The 18449-nt window shown below is 43.0% G+C and overlaps 1 protein-coding gene across 3 annotated transcripts in view; it reads right to left on the reverse strand.

The window, feature by feature from the left end:
• The window catches only part of fam204a (family with sequence similarity 204 member A), a 73851-nt gene extending 58730 nt beyond the window's left edge, over positions 1 to 15121 (reverse strand). For 2 of the 3 annotated variants that reach the window (XM_033033968.1, XM_033033966.1), the window contains exons 1-6: positions 15024 to 15121; positions 6094 to 6146; positions 5295 to 5421; positions 4579 to 4669; positions 2949 to 3036; positions 2466 to 2568 (exon numbers count right to left, since the gene is read on the reverse strand). In XM_033033968.1, coding sequence (XP_032889859.1) covers positions 2466 to 2568; positions 2949 to 3036; positions 4579 to 4669; positions 5295 to 5421; positions 6094 to 6125 — 441 coding nt within the window. In that variant the 5' untranslated portion in view covers positions 6126 to 6146; positions 15024 to 15121. The remainder of the gene's footprint in view (positions 1 to 2465; positions 2569 to 2948; positions 3037 to 4578; positions 4670 to 5294; positions 5422 to 6093; positions 6147 to 15023) is intronic. The other variant, XM_033033967.1, reaches the window with a different exon arrangement.
• Positions 15122 to 18449: the final 3328 nt, after the last annotated feature.

The raw sequence follows: 18449 nt of genomic DNA on the forward strand, positions 1-18449 counted from the left end.
AATGAGGGGATCAGTATAGGATGAATGAGGGGCTCAGTACAGGATGAATGAGGGGATCAGTACAGGATGAATGAGGGGATCAGTACAGGATGAATGGGGATCAGTCAAAGATGAATGGGAAGAGGGTGGGGGGGATCAGGGTAAATGGTAAATGAGGCAGGGTAAATGGAGGGTGGGTCAGTACGGGCTTAATGGGGGGGGGATCAGTGCAGGATGAATGGGGGGAGAAGTGCAGGATGGATGGGAAGGGGGATCAGTACAGGATGAATTGGGGTACCAGTGTAGGATGGATGGGGGGGTGGCAGGAGAATCAATGCGAGGTGGATAGGGTGATCAGCGCAGGATGAATAGATTGGGGCAGGGGGGGTAGATGGGGAGGGGAGCACAGGGGATGTCAGACTGAATAGAGGCGGGAATGGGGATCAGTGTGGGATGGAGAGGAGGGGTCCCAGGATAAGAGGGGTGGAGGGCGGCGTACAAGAGAGAGAGAAAGAGAAAGAGGGGAAGGGGCAGAGGAGGTGGGGAGGAAGGAAGGTCAGCGCTCCTCGGGCGTCGACCCGCTGCCTTGGCCGTCCCTGTCCACCGCCAAGTGCCGCCGCCAAAGCGGGAGGGGGTTGGGATCTCCTCGCCACCGCCTCCGCCAGCCAACAGCAAGGTGCAGGGCCGAGCGGTGCAACTCAAAGATCTTATTGCTATAGGATCTTTGGTGCAGCTGCATCAGACGGCGGAAGGAGGCCTCCCCCTCCCTCCCTCCTCCCGGCCTCGGCGTGCGAGAAGGTTTCTTTTGAAAGCGCCGTTAGCGGATTTGCAAGCAGGGGCCGCTATCAGGGCGGGCGGGGTGCGGGAGGTGGAGGCGGTGTAGCCGCTGTCGCGGCTGCTGCTGCCGCTGTGCAGGGCCCGTCATTCGCTCCGAACCTTCGTCAACCTGCACCTAGTATCTTTGCTCCGCACAGCCATCGCCGACACGAAACGTCACGTTCCTTTTCTCCAAAGATGCTGCCTGACCCGCTGAGTTACTCCAGTTTTTTGTGTCTATCGGTATAAACCAGTATCTGCAGTGCCAAGCCGGGCAAAATGAGTCGGCGTTTAGGTTGCCCGGCGGCACTTTGGGTGGTCAATGGCACCCGGGCAACCGTTAATTTTGAGCCCTGGAGGATATTAGGAAACTTATATTAGGATTCAGGTAGTTCTCACGGTGCGCCTCAAGGCAGAAAACAGAAATGGTGAGACAAGCAGGTTTAGGAAAATAATTTCAGAGCACATAAGATAAATCCAACAGCAATGAAACTATTAGAATCAGGGATGCACAAAAGGCTGGATCATCAGGGCGGCAAGGTGGCACAATGGTAAAGTTGCTCCTTAGCAAGCCAGAGACCTGGTACGATCTTGACTACGAGTGCTGTATGTGTGGAATTTGTACGTTCTCCCTGTGACTGCATGGGTTTTCTACAGGTGCTCCGGTTTCCTCCCACACTCCAAAGCCAATTAATCAAAGGTTTGTAGGTTAATTGGCTTCAGTAAGTTGTAAAATTGTCCCTAGTGCGCGTAGGTATGTGTATGGGGCGATCGCTGGTCAGCACGGACTTGGTGGGCCAATGGGCCTGTTTGCACACCGTATGTCTAAATTCTAAATAGAGTGAGCAGTGCAGCGCAGGACAGGCCATATGCTCATGATGTCTGTGCCAACCATGATCCAATTTAACTGGAAAAAATCCAATGATGCTGTCTGACCTGCTGAGTTACTCCTGCATTTTGTGTCTATCTTTGGTAAAAACCAACATCTACAGTTCATTTTTATTATACTTCGTTCTTTGGCACTGCTTTCCACATTATGTTTTAAATTAAGCCATTTGCTGAGCAAACTTTATCAGTGGTCCCATATTCTACTGAATCGCAAAATCCTTAACTTACCATCCTAGAATTAGTACCCAGGTTTTACTTCACCCCAGATAGACACAAAAGGCTGGAGTAACTCAGCATGTCAGTCAATTGAGGAGGCCTAGGACAGAAAGTCTGAAGAAGGGTCTCGACTCAAAACGTCTCCTATTCCTTTTCTCCAGAGATGCTGTCTGATCCGCTGAGTTACTCCAGTTTTTTGTGTCTATCTTCGGTTTAATCCAGCATCTGCAGTTCCTTCCGACACCTTACTTCACCCCATCTCTACAATCTGCTTCCTCTGTGCGGTGACACTGTTCTTTTACATATTCCTCCTTGCTTAGCCTCATCATTGAGTTACCTCAATTCTACTTCTTGACATTTTCTTCCTAAATGTTTATAACTCAAGAGCATTTATTTGACCAAGTATTCAGTCACCCCTCCTATTGCTTTCTTGCTTGCTCTGTTAACAGTGCTGCATTGGATTATTTATGGGACACTTCAGACTTCCTTTCCTGCATACCAAGCAGATCTTTTGCAGAGCCACATTAAGTTACACACAATAAAATTATATAAATAAATATTAATACCTTTGAAAGCAATGTGCTGCAAGCAGGAGACTTAAATCTATCATCTGCTCCAAAATATTGCCTTAGTTCATTCCAGTGGGCCTCTCTCGTGGCTAGCTGGCTGCTAAAACGGAACACAATATCAACATTACCAGCATAAAATTCATTCCAATTTGAAAGAAAAGGTTTCAATTGATTAGTTTTGCTATCTTATATCATTATGATTAAATTGTTTTTGACATCAGCATTATTTTCAACATAAATCATGGTAAGAGAATTATTGAGAGTAACGGCATTAACTAATATTTTTCACGTGAATTGAGGATTTCATTGATTAAATTGTGTTCAGGAAAATCTAAACATAAGTATATTTGAAAAGATATCTTTGGATTTATTCTAATAAAATTGAATTGAAGGTTTAAAATTAAAAATATTAAATAATCGCACAACTGTCTAAACTGTCAGAGGACCGATAAACTATGTACATAAATTCCAGTTAAATACCTTTCAGCCTCAGATTCCTGCTCTTGCTTAGATTTCTGCGATTTGATGGAAGGGTCCTCACTATTCCCTCCCACGTTTGTCAGGCTTTCTGCACACATATAATTTTAATTAGATACAAAACTATTAAATATGATGATCAAAAAAAATTGTAATACTGACCATTTTTTTCATTCACCTGTAAAGGGTTAAATGTAAACGATGACCAGAATAATATAGATTACTATCTATTTTGAATTATTGATTCTTGAAATTATTCCCAATTATTATTGTCCAGATAAAGGAAAGGGCTTTTTGCTCCTTACTAATGGAGGCACAAGGAACTACAGATGCTGGAATCTAGAGTAAAATACAAAGTGCTGGAGTAACTGCAGGTCAGGCAGCATCCCTGGAGAACCTGGATAGGCTACATTTTGGGTTGGGATCCTTCTGAAGAATAAGGATGTCGACCCAAAACTTTGTATATCCATGGCCTTCAGAGATGCTGCCTAACCTGCTGTGTTATTCCTGCACTTTGTGTTTTGCTCCATATAATTTTTTTTACAGTTCTAAGTATTTTATCAATATAGGTTTCTCATTGGAATGATTTTTTATTCCTAAATTCTTAACTGTGCAAGGTGTTGGTGAAGTAGGTTTGGTCTCTGCACTTTAAAAAAGTATCTATATTATATAGTTTCACCAGACTAAATTCTGTAATATTACCTGAAAGACAGAGATAGAGTGGCCTTTACTCACTGGAAATTAGTATAATAAGTAATCTTCCCGAGATGTACAAGATTTTGAACCCTTCTGAGGTTCGAGAATAAAAACTAACGAAACATTTCAGAATAAGGAGTCGGCGGCATCAGACTGAGATTAAGAGAAGTTTTTCATGCAGGGTTGAAAATTGTTGGCATTCCCTACTGAGAAGGTCATGACTGCTCAGTCAATTAAGATATTTAAGGCTGAAATGGACAATATTTTCAGCACTGAGGGAATCAAGGGAAATAGAAATTGGGATGGGAAACAGTACACAATCAGAGGACCGATAAACTGTGTGCATTAATTCTAGTTAAATACCTTTCAGTCTTTAAATGGTTCAGCCATTATCTTATTAAATGACAGAGTAGCTCAAACGGATGTAGAGTCCATTCATTCTTCTATTTCTTGTTTTTATTCATTTTATAATTTTGAACATCTGTTTGAAACCACCTCTATATATTAATCAGTGGGAATGACGGGTATTAATGTCAAAATGAATCATTCATATAAAGTGTACAATTAAAAATGAGTCATTTCTTGGAATAATAGTGCTCCTTTTCCAGTTCAGCATTATTGCAGCAAATGTTGACTGCTTAAAGCTCTATAGTTTCACCCAAATGCACCTCAGGCCTGTTTCCTGTTTCACATGTGTTTACATGTCAAGCCAAATGAGAAATAGAGGTCCAGTTCAAAGTAGAGATAGACAATAGCAACTTCATCCAAAAATATAACATAACAATTTTAGATGCATTAATCAAATAAGGAAAACCAATAAAAAAAAGAATCTCAGCCCAAATTGCCATTTCATTAATGTTATTTCATATAACACATACATAATTTGATAGCAATCTTCATTAATAATTCAGTGAACAATTTCTAAAACAAATCATACCTGCACCAGCAATTTTTCGTTTCCGTCTCGCTCTCTTTTTAAATGAAAATTTGTTTATGGCATTCCTTCGTTCTTTCAACTCCTGAAATTTCTAAGAAAAATAAATCAGGATTAACATGACACAAACTTGCTTAAATTATCATTATTGTGCATGCTTCAATTCAATTCAGTGTGTCTGAATGCTTATTTCACAAATCAATCACTACTTCATAATTGGGGCAATAATACGTAATAATATGAGAAGATGCAGAAAACACTCAGCAATCAGGCAACATCTATAGAAAGAGAAAGGAAGTTATGGAGTAAGTTACAAGTTACGGAAAGGGTTGGAATGGGCAAAAAAAAAATCCTCAGATGGGCCAAGACTTGGGTTGCAGTGAATCTACTGCAAATCTGCTTAGTTTAATGTTATTTCCTTTCTCAAGACACTTCACAGACAGCTAACAAGAATAAAATTGTTGTGGCAACACTACCAGATCTTATTATCATTATGCTGTTTCGATATGTTCCTTGATTACTGCAGGCTGTATTCTGGAATTCCCTATCAATCATTTTCATTTTTTTTCCATATTATTAATAGCTAATTACTCACCTTCCCACAGAGGGAAATTCATCTACTATATACTTGCTGGTCTTAATAGTTTGCAATCGAAAACAAAATTGAATAAGCACATGAAAATATAATCAAATAACTATTAAATAAAAGAAAAACATACTTTCCATAATTGCAGAGAAACTCCAGATGGGCACTCTTCATCTATATCTTTCACATTGTCGGACGATTTCTTTTCCTTTGAACAGCTATCCAATTTGCTTACATTGCCACTTTCTTCTGGTAGTACACTAAAATAAATTACAAAAAAAGAAAAGCAATGGGAAGCACTGAAGTGAGACAGGCATGACAACTCCGAACAAGATCCTACAAGGCAAAGATTCTTAGTCTGAAGAACGGTCTCGACCATACCTTCTATCCAGAGATAGATTTTGTGTCTATCTTCGGTGATTCTTCGGAAACTCTACTTTACAAATCTTATTTTTGAAAACTAATACAAATGGTGAATAAGTGTCCCTAATAATCACAACTGCAATGCAGTTTTCAATAGTTCAACTGATGCGTTAGGTAGCCTTTCCAGTAATCACAGATTATTACTTTTAGCAGATTGCTGAGCAGATTTCATGACGTGAACGTTTAAGTCTAGTAAAACTTTGGTGGTGTTAATTTAAGATCTACTTAATTAGAAGATCTCAACCAACACTTAGCTTTGGGTATAAAACAGAGAAAAAAAAGATTTGAATTAAATTTAAAATAGGTTACTGAAATGTTTAATTCACGACCCGTTGCGATTTATTTTGTTCTCTTTTATTTAAACCTCATTCTCCCTTTGAGACAAACCAAGCTAGATCTGCACAGTGAATATTGATTCAAATTTTATATTGCTTTTGTTGATTGCACACACTCACATTAAACTTTTATAATTTATTATGTAAATTTATTTACTGCTGAAGTATTCTTACCAGATAGGTTTTTGGTCTGTGGAATCCATCATTAGAGTTTCTGGGAGTAAAACCTTGAAAGAAGGAAAAATTCATTGTATATGCATTCTCACTGATCTATATGGAATTAAGGGCAATATATCAAAAAGCATTCAAGTCAATAGTACCGAAATTTCAAAAATGGATAATTGTGCCAACACATTTATATTCTACCTTCAGCTCATCTGAGCAGAAAGGAATTTCTAATCTTTACTCTGTATTTGTGTTTAGCTCCCAGTGAAAGTGCTAATATATGCTCTACAACTGATTTGAATGTTTGTGAGATAAGGAAGATGAAAAATAATCATTTTAAGGGTGTAAGTGGACGGCGTCCCCTTCAAATAACCACACAGGAGGGGGCGCCATCCTGTGTGCTATGGCTGCCCAGCCTGCAGCTGTTCGTTTTTCACTCATTTAAAAACAATTTAGTGAGTTTTAGTGTTTTGTTTTTGGAGCTCTAGTCTTTTTTATGTGGGGGGTGGGGGTGGGGGGGGGGGGGGAGGGGGAAACTACTTTTCAGGGTCCCTACCTGGTCGGAGAGGCAGCTTTTCTCCGGGCTGTACTTACGACCCATCCTCGCGGCCTACCAGTGGGCCTGGAGCGGCGTTTCCTGAGGGGACCGTCCCGTACATCGGCTTCGGTAGCGGCGGCACAGAGCTGGAGCGCTATTGTGGAGCGGGCGATGCCTTGCCCGGGTCGCCACGCTGGAGCTCCGGTGAGCTGAAGACCGCCGATGAAACATCGCAGAGCTGCGGGACTATGGAGCGGCCAGCCGCGGCGCTGAACTTTTCATCGGGAGCCTGGGATCTCTCGCCGAGATCGCCAGTGGTGGAGCTCCATCCGGCTCGGCCTTGTTGGCTTCGGAAGCCGCGGTCTCCGATAAGGGAAGCGGCCGTTCCAGGTTTCCCAAGCCGCTGTGAGGATTCTCCCGACGCCAGAGCACCATCACCCGGCGAGAACGGCCTGGAATATCGGGGCCTCCGTAAAGGCGACTGTGGAGGCCTCAATAGGCCCGACTATGGATGGACATGGGATGGGGACTGGACATTGTGCCTTCCCTCATAATGGGAACCATTGTGGGGGGATGTTTTTATGTTTAAATTTCTTTATTACTGTTATGTCTGTATTCTTTCTTTATGTGCTGCATTGGCAAGAAGCATTTCACTACACCTAGGTGTATGTGACCAATAAAATAACCTTTGAAGAAAGAACTGCAGATGCTGGTTTAAATCAAAGGTAGATACAAAATGCTGGAGTAACTCAGCGGGCCAGGCAGCATCTCTGGAGAGAAAGAATGGGTGAAGTTTCGGGTCGAGACCCTTCTTCAGACTGATGTCAGGGGAGTGGGCGGGACAAAGATAGAATGCAGTCTGAGACAGTAAGACTGGTGGGAGAACTGGGAACGGGGAGGGGAGGGGATAGAGAGGGAAAGCATGGGCTATTTGAAGTTAGAGAAGTCAATGTTCATACCGCTGGGGTGTAAACTACCCAAGCAAAACATGAGGTGCTGTTCCTCCAATTTGTGCTGGGCCTCACTGACAATGGAGGAGGCCCAGGACAGAATGGTCAGAAAGGGAATGGGAAGGGGAGTTGAAGTGCTGAGAAACCGGGAGTTCAGGTAAATTAAGACGGACTGAGTGGAGGTATTCAGCTAAACGATCGCCAAGCCTGCTCTTGGTCTTGCTGATGTAGGTGCCCTGGAACAGCGGATACAGCAGATGAAGTTGGAGGAGGTGCAAGTGAACCTCTGCCTCACCTGGAAAGACTGTTGGGTGTCTTGGATGGAGTCGACGGGGGAGGTAAAGGGACATGTGTTGCATCTCCTGTGGTTGCAGGGGAAAGTACCTGAGGAGGGTGTGGTTTCGGAATTAGTTGACCAGAAAGTTTTGGAGGGGATGGTCTCTGCGGAAAGCAGAAAGGAGTGGAGATGGGAAGATGTGGTCAATAGTGGGATCCTGTTGGATGTTGGAGAATTATATGCTGTTATCATTATCCATATCAATTTAAGGGTGTTCTCCTGACTGTCCGCTGTGCTAACCGTTTGCTCTTTTTCGTGAATTGTGCTGGTAAATCTGCTGGTGCTGTTGTTGAACATCAGGTAAAATCAGGCCCTTTAAATAACATCAGAGTAGCTTTGAAACCCATGTTATTCATGCCTTCATGCTCTGTGGAACCCAGACCGAAAATTTAAAAATATGACGAATTAAGTTTTTTTTAAAATAATTCCAAGACATGGCACACAAAGACGCTACATTCAAAAATCTTATATTAAGCAAGATATCCCCTTTGGTTTTAACTAAGACAAAATAAATAATTCATATGTCACTTTACACTACAAAAACATCCTTACTTGATAAAAGTTAGGTTAGGTTTTAAGTGTGGTTCTCTAACTTGTTGCAATATGTTATTGATATTCTCTATGCATTGCTAAATTGTATTCACATCAAACACGGCAGTGATTTAAGGGTCTGTCCCACTTTCCCGAGCTGCTTACGAATTCTCCCGAGTTTTCCCCTTGATTCAAACTCAGTTGCGGCGGTGGCAGACCCGACTCGGCCCTGAAGCTGTGGTGGTGGCGGCAGCAGCAGCAGCGGAGACCCGACTCGGCCACGGAACCGTGGCGGCGGCGGCAGCAGCAGCGGAGACCCGACTCGGCCCCGAAGTTGCGGCGGCGGCAGCAGCAGCGGAGACCCGACTCGGCCCCGAAGTTGCGGCTGCGGCAGCAGCAGCGGAGACCCGACTCGGCCCCGAAGTTGCGGCTGCGGCAGCAGCAGCGGAGACCCGACTCGGCCCCGAAGTTGCGGCTGCGGCAGCAGCAGCGGAGACCCGACTCGGCCCCGAAGCTGTGGCGGCGGCGGCAGCAGCAGCAGAGACCCGACTCGGCCCCGAAGTTGCGGCGGCGGCAGCAGCAGCGGAGACTTTAAGATTTTGGTGAACTCACTGTGGTGGATGTTAAATTTGTGTTGATTGTGTGTTTTTGTCATTTTTTAATTATATGTATGACTGCAGGGAAACAACATTTCGTTCAGACCGAAAGGTCTGAATGACAATAAAATCTAATCTAATCTAATCTAATCTAATACTATTTCTCGCCTAATGAAAATTTCTTCCAGTTGCTCTACCCCCTTAGATCCTCTGTCCTCCAGTACATCTGGGAGGTTGCTTGTGTCTTCCTTAGTGAAGACAGATCCAAAGTACCTGTTCAACTCTTCTGCCATTTCCTTGTTACCCATAATAATTTCACCCATGTCTGCCTTCAAGGGACCCACATTTGACTTTGCTACTCTTATCCCCCATAACATTTCTAAAGAAGCTTTTACTGTCCTTCTTTATAGTCCTGGCCAGCTTCCCCTCGTACTTCATCTTTTCAGCCCGTATTGCCCATTTTGTTTCCTTCTGTTGTCCTATGAAAGTTTCCCAATCCTCTGTCTTCCAGCTACTTTTGCTGTGTTATACATCTTTTCTTTTAGTATTATTATATCCCTAACTTCTCTTGTCAGCCACGGTTGCCTCCTACTCCCCTTAGAATCTGGTACAAGTTACATATCTAAATGTTTGAAATATTGCAGTCATAACTTCCAGATCTAAATAATGTTCAAAATATTGCAGTCATAGCCTCTGATATTTTAGATACAAGTTCATTCAGTATTCAGGCCCCCAAGCCTTTTCCACTAGATTATGCCTTTTTTGTTCAAAATTGCTTCTATGTAGATGTTTTGGCCAATTATTCTACCTCCCCTCTCAGCTTTGCAATCATACTACCACACCCTGAAAACTGAAGAGAAATCCTCAATTTTTGCTACTCCATCATCTATAATTTTGATTTATTTTTCATCTTTATGTGACATATAGTATATTTATTATTACTTAAATCTGTTCATTAAGTTCATTACCTTTGTTGCACCAACTACTCATTATTTTGTACCATTCTTTCTGTAATTTTACATTGTTTTTCATTATGTATTACTCTAGACTTGTTATGTATCTAATGAACACTTCCTCACCTACAATATTGTTAGTAATTTTAAATACATAGCTGCCAAATTTTATATTAAATTGTCAGTTATTATCTATATAAGTGCACAAGTTCACCACCCTGCACAAATACAGAAATTCTGAATTTCCTTTCAGCTTTCTCTACAAAGATTGTCCCATTTCAAACCAAATTCACTCTTAATTTTTATTGTGAACCATTTAATCTTTTCTGCCTCATACCCTTTAATTTTTTTTATCACTTGTCCGAAAGGACCCACTCGAATTTTCCCTGCCTCTGCACTTGTTCAAATTCCAAATACATCTCTAACATTTTTCCAATTCAGACGATGTCCTGAAATATTAACACTATCTTTTTTCACAAATCCATTCGGTACTTACAGTACCTTTCTTAATTTCCAATTTCTAGCATCTGCGATGTTCTGCTTTTTTTCTGAGTTTTCAGAGTGACTTCCCTTTGAATCTTATTTAAACTGCCTTTTATTCCATCACAATCAGGTGGCTCTGATCACAACAGCTCCTTTTCATTCCTGTACCCAAATATAGTTGCTTGCTTTCCTTAATATTATTTTTTTCCTCCACTTCATACTTCAGAATATGAACTAGGAATGGCTCTTTGAACCAGAAAATGTGTTGATCCGGAAAGCAGTCTCAAAAGCTTTGCTCAAATTCCTTTCCTTTCCATATGTATTATTCTTCTTACGTTATGACTGTTGTACAGTTAAATTATATACAATATGGTCTCAAATGACTAAATTTCCTTCCCATTTATTGTTGATAACCAAACTAACTAATCAGAATGCATAAGTTTGCATAGTTGTCTATATCTCTCATAGAACGAGAAAATATTGGACATAACATACAGACTCAGTCCAACTAAGCTTCCACTTTGAAATCACTTTAGGTGTTTAATGCAGCTTTATTAGATGATATAGGATTTAAAAGCTACAGACACTTGATTTCCTTGATAATTTTGAATATATTAAATGTTTATACTTTGACCATTCATTATTGTTATCTGTCAGTTTCCTGCTTCAACTCCAATCCGTATCTAGTCTGCCTTGCAATGTAGACACGTTCATAAAAATTATAACAGATATGCAAATAAAAACCTGCCAATCTAAATTAAAGCGTCTGTAGCTTTTAAATGTTAAAAAAAATCTCTGTAAAAAGTAATGAACGCCTGGGAGATATTATAATGAAAATGATCTTATCGTTGCATTCAGATTATGATGACTGCTTGAGTTTTGCTCTTTCACTCAAAGATGCCAGCCGAACCCCTTAATGCAATTGGTTTCAATAATTACTCCCACCAAGTGAAAACTCAATTGCTGACCTTGAGCATCAGTTAGAAAGGGTTTGCTGTCAAACACTGCATGCCACATTCAAATATAGCAAATGTTAACAGTGAACCAAAGGCTGTTATCTCTTTGTATCTTCTCCGGAATTAACTGTTCTGTTACCTAAATTCTGATTTCCATTTTAAATTGCGATTTCCAGGAAAATTTTAAATTATGTTGGCTTTCTGTAATCTTGTTCATTTTATTTTTGCCATTTATAATTTGTCTGAAGCTTTGCACTAAACGTTTGTGGGAGGAGAGTGTAGAAGTTACTTAAAATTAGTGAATTCAACATTTAGTGGGAATAGGAAGGGGTGTTAAAATGGTTAGTACCCATGTACTTCCTCTAACATCTACTGCATCTGGTGTTCCCGATGTGGGCTCCTGTACATTAGTGCAACAAAGCGTAGACTCAGCAACCGTTTCACTGAACACTTACTCTTGGTTCGCCAATGCCTATAGGATCTCCCGGTTGCTAACCATTTTAACTCCCCTTCCCATTCCCATTCCAATTAAGAACTTTCTTTCCTGGACCTCCTCCATGCCAGAGTGAGGCAAATTGGGGGAACAGCACCTAATTTTTCGCTTGGGTATCTTACAGTCCTGCAGTATGGTATGAATGTCGAATTCTCTAATTTTAAGTAACTTCTTCCACACCCCCCTCACCCCTCCCTTCCTTCCTTGCCCCTCCTCCATTGCCAGAGCGAGGCAAATTGGGGGAACAGCATCGCATATTTCGCTTGGGTATGTTACAGCCCTGCAGTATGGTATGAATGTTGAATTCTCTAATTTTAAGTAACTTGTTAGAGAGTCAAAAACTTCAAATTCCTGGGTGTGCATATTTCCGAAGATTTTTCCTGGACCCAGCACACTGATGCAATTATAAATAAAGCATATCAACGCCTCTACTTCCTGAGAAGATTACGGAGATTCGGTATGTCAGAGAGGATTCTCTTGAACTTCTACAGGTGTACAGTAGAGAGCATATTGACTGGTTGCATCACAGCCTAGTTCGGCAACTTTAACGCCCGGGAGCGGAAAAGACTGCAAAAAGTTGTGAACACTGCCCAGTCTACCAGGCTCTGACCTCCCCACCATCGAAGGGATTTATTGGAGTTGCTGCCTCAAAAAGGCAGTCAGCATCATCAGAGACCCACACCATCCTGGCCTCGCACTCTTTTCACCACTGCCATCAGGAAGAAGGTACAGGAGCCTGGAAACTAATGTCCAGGTACAGGAACAGCTTCTTCCCTACAGCCATCAGGCTATTAAACATTACAATCTCAAATAAGCTATGAACTTCAATAAACTATTATTATTATTATTATTATTATTGAACTTCTATTGTTTTTGTATTGAGTATGCATGTGTATGTGTATATATATATATATATATATATATTATATATATACACGCACATACATACTGAACTTTTTTTTCTCTATCGTTTATATTGTTTACAGTGTACTATGTTTACATGTTCTGTGCAGCAAGTAAGAATTTCATTGTTCTATCTGGGACACATGACCATAAAACACTCTTGACTTCTTCTACACCCCCCTCACCTCTCCCCGTCCCTCTTTGCCCCCCCCCTCCCCTTCCCTCCTTGCCCCCCCTCCTTTCCCTCCTCCCTTGCCCCCCCTTCCCTCCTCCCTTGCCCCCTACCCTCCTCCCTTGCCCCCCTTCCCTCCTCCCTTCCCCCCCTTTCCTCCTCCATTGCCTCCCTTCCTTCCATCCTCCATTGCCCCCCTCCCTTCCCTCCTCCATTGCCTCCCTCCCTTCCCTCCTCCCTTCCCCCCCTCCCTTCCCCCTTCCCTCCTCCCTTGCCCCCCTCCCTTCCCTTCCTCCACCCGAGTCGTTTAACCAGCTCCAAAGTGCATTACAATGAATCCCTCTCGATCACATCTTCCCTAGCCAACAATTGTCTTATCAGGGATACACCCTATCTGAGGTTATCTGTTGCCGGCCCCGATTTGTCCAGGTCTTTTCTTGCCTCCAGTTATTCCCCATCCCCCCCTTTCAGTTTGAAGAAGGGTACCGACCTAAAACATCACATGTATTTTCTCCTAAGATACTGTCTGACCCGCTGAGTTACTCCAGCACGTTGTGTCCAGCTACGGATTTGAAATATGTGTTTAAAGTGGGTAAATGAGTTTAGATGGGCAAAAAGATTGACATGAACCTGGTGAGACAAAGGGCCTGTTTCTATGTAGTATAATGCTGTAACTCTAGAGCAGTGGTTCTCAACCTTTTTTCAGTGATGTACCCCCTGTGAAATATTTTTTCAGCCAAGTACCCCCTAACCAGCGCAGAAATATAGGCCTACATACATGTAGGCCTATATTTTAAAATCTCACGTACCCCCAGGGGTACGCGTACCCCCATTTGAGAACCACTGCTCTAGAGCACAGTTTAGCTCCTAGTTACCAGTAAGAACTAGTGAATAAACACTTCCTCAGTGGAGGATTAGACAGAGTACAAAATCGTTCCCACTGGAGGGGAGCGGAACCCAGTATTGTCCTCAATGGATGAGTGGAGAGAATAAGTGTTCAAAAGGGAACTGCAGATGCTGGAATATCGAAGGTACACAAAATTGCTGGGGAAACTCAGCGGGTGCAGCAGCATCTATGGAGCGAAGGAAATAGGCGACGTTTCGGGCCGAAACCTTCGCTCCATAGATGCTGCTGCACCCGCTGAGTTTCCCCAGCAATTTTGTGTACCAGTGGAGAGAATAACATGGCTTTGCTCCCAGTGAAGGAATGAAAGGCAGAGCACAGGTTTGTTACAATGAAGGGGGGAGGAGACTGGAGGGTAAAGTGCATGGGAGTTGAATGAATAGTGGACCAAGTACATTGGGAAGTACAATGACACTCCTGAGTGAAGAGCAGAGCACAGAATGATTTCCAATGAAGGGCAGACCACAAAATAATTCCCGTTTAAGAAGGAACTGCAGATGTTGGAAAATCGAAGGTAGACAAAAATGCTGGAGAAACTCAAGCGGGTGAGGCAGCATCTATGGAGCGAAGGAAATAGGCAACTTTTCGGGTTGAGACCCTTTTTCAGACTGTTTGGAGAGAGAACTTCTTCAAAGTAGGCATACCTTGAGGAGATTTCGCAGTGGAGTAGACAAAATGTTTAAGAAGGAACTACAGTTGCTGGAAAATTGAAGGTAGACAAAATGCTGGAGAAACTCAGCGGGTGAGGCAGCATCTATGGAGCGAAGGAAATAGGCGACGTTTCGGGTCGAGACCCTTCTTCAATGAATCTGAAGAAGGGTCTCGATCCGAAACGTTGCCCATTTCCTTTGCTCCATAGATACTGCCTGACCCACTGAGTTTCTCCAGCATTTTTGTCTACCTACGAAATAGTTCCCAATGGGTGAGTGGAAGTCAGAAGGAGAAACAAGAAACTGCAGATGCGGGTTTACAGAAAAAGACACAAAGTGCTGGGGTAACACAGAGCGTCACCACTGTAGAGTGTCTTGGTTCTTTAATCCCGCATGTACCTATAATCTCCGTATCTGATGGATCACCATCACTACGCATTGACTACATTTATCCCAGATGCTATTGACATTACCTCGCCCACACGGCGCCACAAGTCACGGCTCCCTCCCGAGAATTAAGATGGCGCCAGTACCCATCGAGCAGCCGCCGGAACGAAGGGGCAGAGTCAGCGGCGCCTGCGGAATGGTTAGAGAGCGGCGCACACCCGGGCGCGCCGGACAGGTTATACATGCGCACCGGGTTGCCATGGAGATTGGCGTGGTCACGTCCAAAGATCCTCTAGCATCTTTGGTCACGTTGTTCCTGCGCCGATGTTTCTCTGTGTTACCAACAGAGTCTATGCCTTGGCTCTTCAGAGTCCCAGTGTTTACTTTGTTGCTGATCCATTGCGTAAATCTCTCCACTAAATGCCCTTCGACTCCGCGTTGGAGGCTTTATTCTAAGCGTGGGGCGAGGTTAGTGGAGTATTTTTTGGGGAACTGGAGGAAGATAGGTGGGTGAGTGAATGGGACTATTGACGTTGTCGTTGTGGGGTGAACCTGAGGGCATAGAGTTATACAGAAAGGAAACAGACCATTAATGTGGGTGAACTAAGGTACCATGTAGGGTGTGCAAGACCTGAGGTCATAGCATAATAATAATGGATGGGATTTATATAGCGCCTTTCTAATACTCAAGGCGCTTTACATCGCATTATTCATTCACTCCTCAGTCACACTCGGTGGTGGTAAGCTACTTCTGTAGCCACAGCTGCCCTGGGGCAGACTGACGGAAGCGTGGCTGCCATTCTGCGCCTACGGCCCCTCCGACCACCACCAATCACTCACACACATTCACACACACATTCACACACAGGCAAAGGTGGGTGAAGTGTCTTGCCCAAGGACACAACGACAGTATGCACTCCAAGCGGGATTCGAACCGGCTACCTTCCGGTCGCCAGCCGAACACTTAGCCCATAGCATGAGGCCTTGAGGTCTCGTGACCTCAGATCTTGAGGTCTCAACCTCATCTGTTTCCATACAGCATGGAGATACAAGGAGCTGCAAATGTTGGCTCGGCCAAATTAAACAAACTGTCAGATTAATTTGTAGAAACAAGGAAGTGCAGATGCTGATTTACAAAAAAAGACACAAAGTGTTGGAGTAACTCAGAGGGTCAGGCAGCATCAGAAATCAGTCTGAAGAAGGGTCCCAACCCACTACTTCATCTATCCATGTTTTCCAGATATGCTGCCTGACAAACTGAGTTACTCCAGCACTCTGCCGTTTTATTTTAATGCAGCATGGAAATAGGATTTTCATGGGGATGAACCAAAGTACGGTGTAAGAAGAAGTACGTCTGTGGTCATAAAGCTATGAAGCATGAAAACAGGTCATTCAGCCCAATTTGGCCATGTCGACCAAGTTGGCATTCTGGGCTAATACCATTTGGCTCAGAGTGGGGGAATCGAGAACTAGGTTTAAGGTGAAGGGGGAAAGGTTTTATACTTAAGGTGAAGGGGGAAAGGTCGTCCACTGCGGCGGCGGCGACCCGACTTCGGAGCCTCGGAGGCTTCAGCCGCGGGCCAAGTGGACGACAACATCGTGAGCTCACAGGTCCCAGGTTGGTGACCGGTTCTCCGGAGCTCCCGCAACAACAGCTTCGTCCGCTGGACTGGAGGGTGGCAGCTTCGTCCGCCCCGGGCCGCGGAGTTTGAACCGGCCCGTTAGCGGAGCACGGATTCAGTCGCGGGACTTACCATCACCTGGCAGGGTCACAACATCGGAATCCTGGATCGCCTCAACTCAGAGGGAGAACAAGGAGGGAAGAGACAAAGACTTTCAGACTTTTGCCTTCCAGCACAGCGAGGAGGTGCCTGGTATACTAACTGTGGTGGATGTTAAACCTGTGTTCATTGTGTGTTTTGTTATTTTATTCTATGTTATGACTGCAAGGCGCGAAATTTCGTTCAGACTGAAAAGTCTGAATGACAATAAAGGATACTTTGACTTTGACTTTTGAGAAATCTGAGGTGTAACGTTTTCACGCAAAGGGTGGTGGGTGTATGGAACGAGCTGCTGGAGGAGTTTGTTGCGGCAGAGACTATCGCAACATTTAAGAAGCAATTAGATGGGTGAACGGATAGGACAGATTTAGAGGGATATGGGCCAAACATAGGCAAGTGGGACTAGTGTAGATCGGATATGTTGGTCGGTGTGGGCATGATGGGCCAAAGAGCCTGTTTCCACACTGTATAACTCTATCCCTCTAAACTGTTCCTATCCATATTTCTGAGATGGTGACTGTTACTGTACGGTTTTAAGGGGAAAGCAAATTATCTCCAGTTAGGTTGACTATGAAACTTTGTGACAAGGTTCTCAATTATTCCAACAATGACAGCCACATTTTCAGCTACCAGGATTCTAAGGACTAACATTCCCTCCCTAACCCTCCATCTTTTTTCTTCGTAGAGTTACCCTTTCTAACTTTAGACACTTTTTGTTTTCTTTCCTAAAATTGCTTTGTGATTCAGTGTCAAAACTAGCTTGTAAATATTAATGTCAGATGTATTGATCTTGTAATGGTGTTGAAACATTTACATTATTTTAAGAAATGAGGCAGCCATTTTGTATTGCGATTCACAATGATAGATTTTTTATAATAGACATATGATTTTTTTATGGTGATGACGTAGTGAATGTTTCCACTCTAACACTCCAGAGGTTATGTTCAAATTCCTGGCAATTTAGGAATAACATGAAATTATTTTTGGTTCACTAACGTCATAGAAGAAGATCTGCCACCCTTTGCCGTCTGACATCTTTGTGATTCCAGGACCACCAATGTGATTGACTCTTAAATGTCCCTTGAGATGGCTTAATTAGTCACTTACAGCAATGCTATATTGAAACAGGAAGTAAAATCAGTTAGACCACCAACGTTGATCCAGGCACCCAATTTGTATCCAACGATGTCAATCTGAAAGAGCAAATAGTCAAATCTAATAGTCAAATCTAAAATGGAGTCGTTCTTTTACAAAAGCATGTACTAGTAGAAGAAAAGAATGGCTCGGTGCCAAGTCTGAATGACATTGCAAATTATATGGAACACAATATGGAGGACAGGTTGTCTTTTCAATAAAGACATTAAGATGGCGCCTGCGTAATAACATGTGCTTCTTTTCAAGGCCATAAAGAAGCCAAGATTGAAAGAAATAGCTGACGCGCCAAAGATAAGTAATAACTTGTTATTGGATGAGCTTGATTTTGACCCAGCTTTCCTATATTCTGAAAGGCGGCGGAATCTTTCAGCCATGCCATATTCAGACTTGGTAGGAGTGTTTTGCTGATAAGAAAAATGTATAATTGTGCTAACTTTCCTTTGTTCTCTGAGTGGAGCCCGAGAAGGACTGAGCAATGTTTATGCTCATTGTAGATCTTTGCCACTCCTGTCTGACGAATCAATTAAAGATTGCCATGGTCTACTTTTAACGTTTGTTGCTATCTGCTTTTTAAGA

Source organism: Amblyraja radiata, chromosome 15, assembly GCF_010909765.2.
Source record: "Amblyraja radiata isolate CabotCenter1 chromosome 15, sAmbRad1.1.pri, whole genome shotgun sequence".
Taxonomy (NCBI): domain Eukaryota; kingdom Metazoa; phylum Chordata; class Chondrichthyes; order Rajiformes; family Rajidae; genus Amblyraja; species Amblyraja radiata.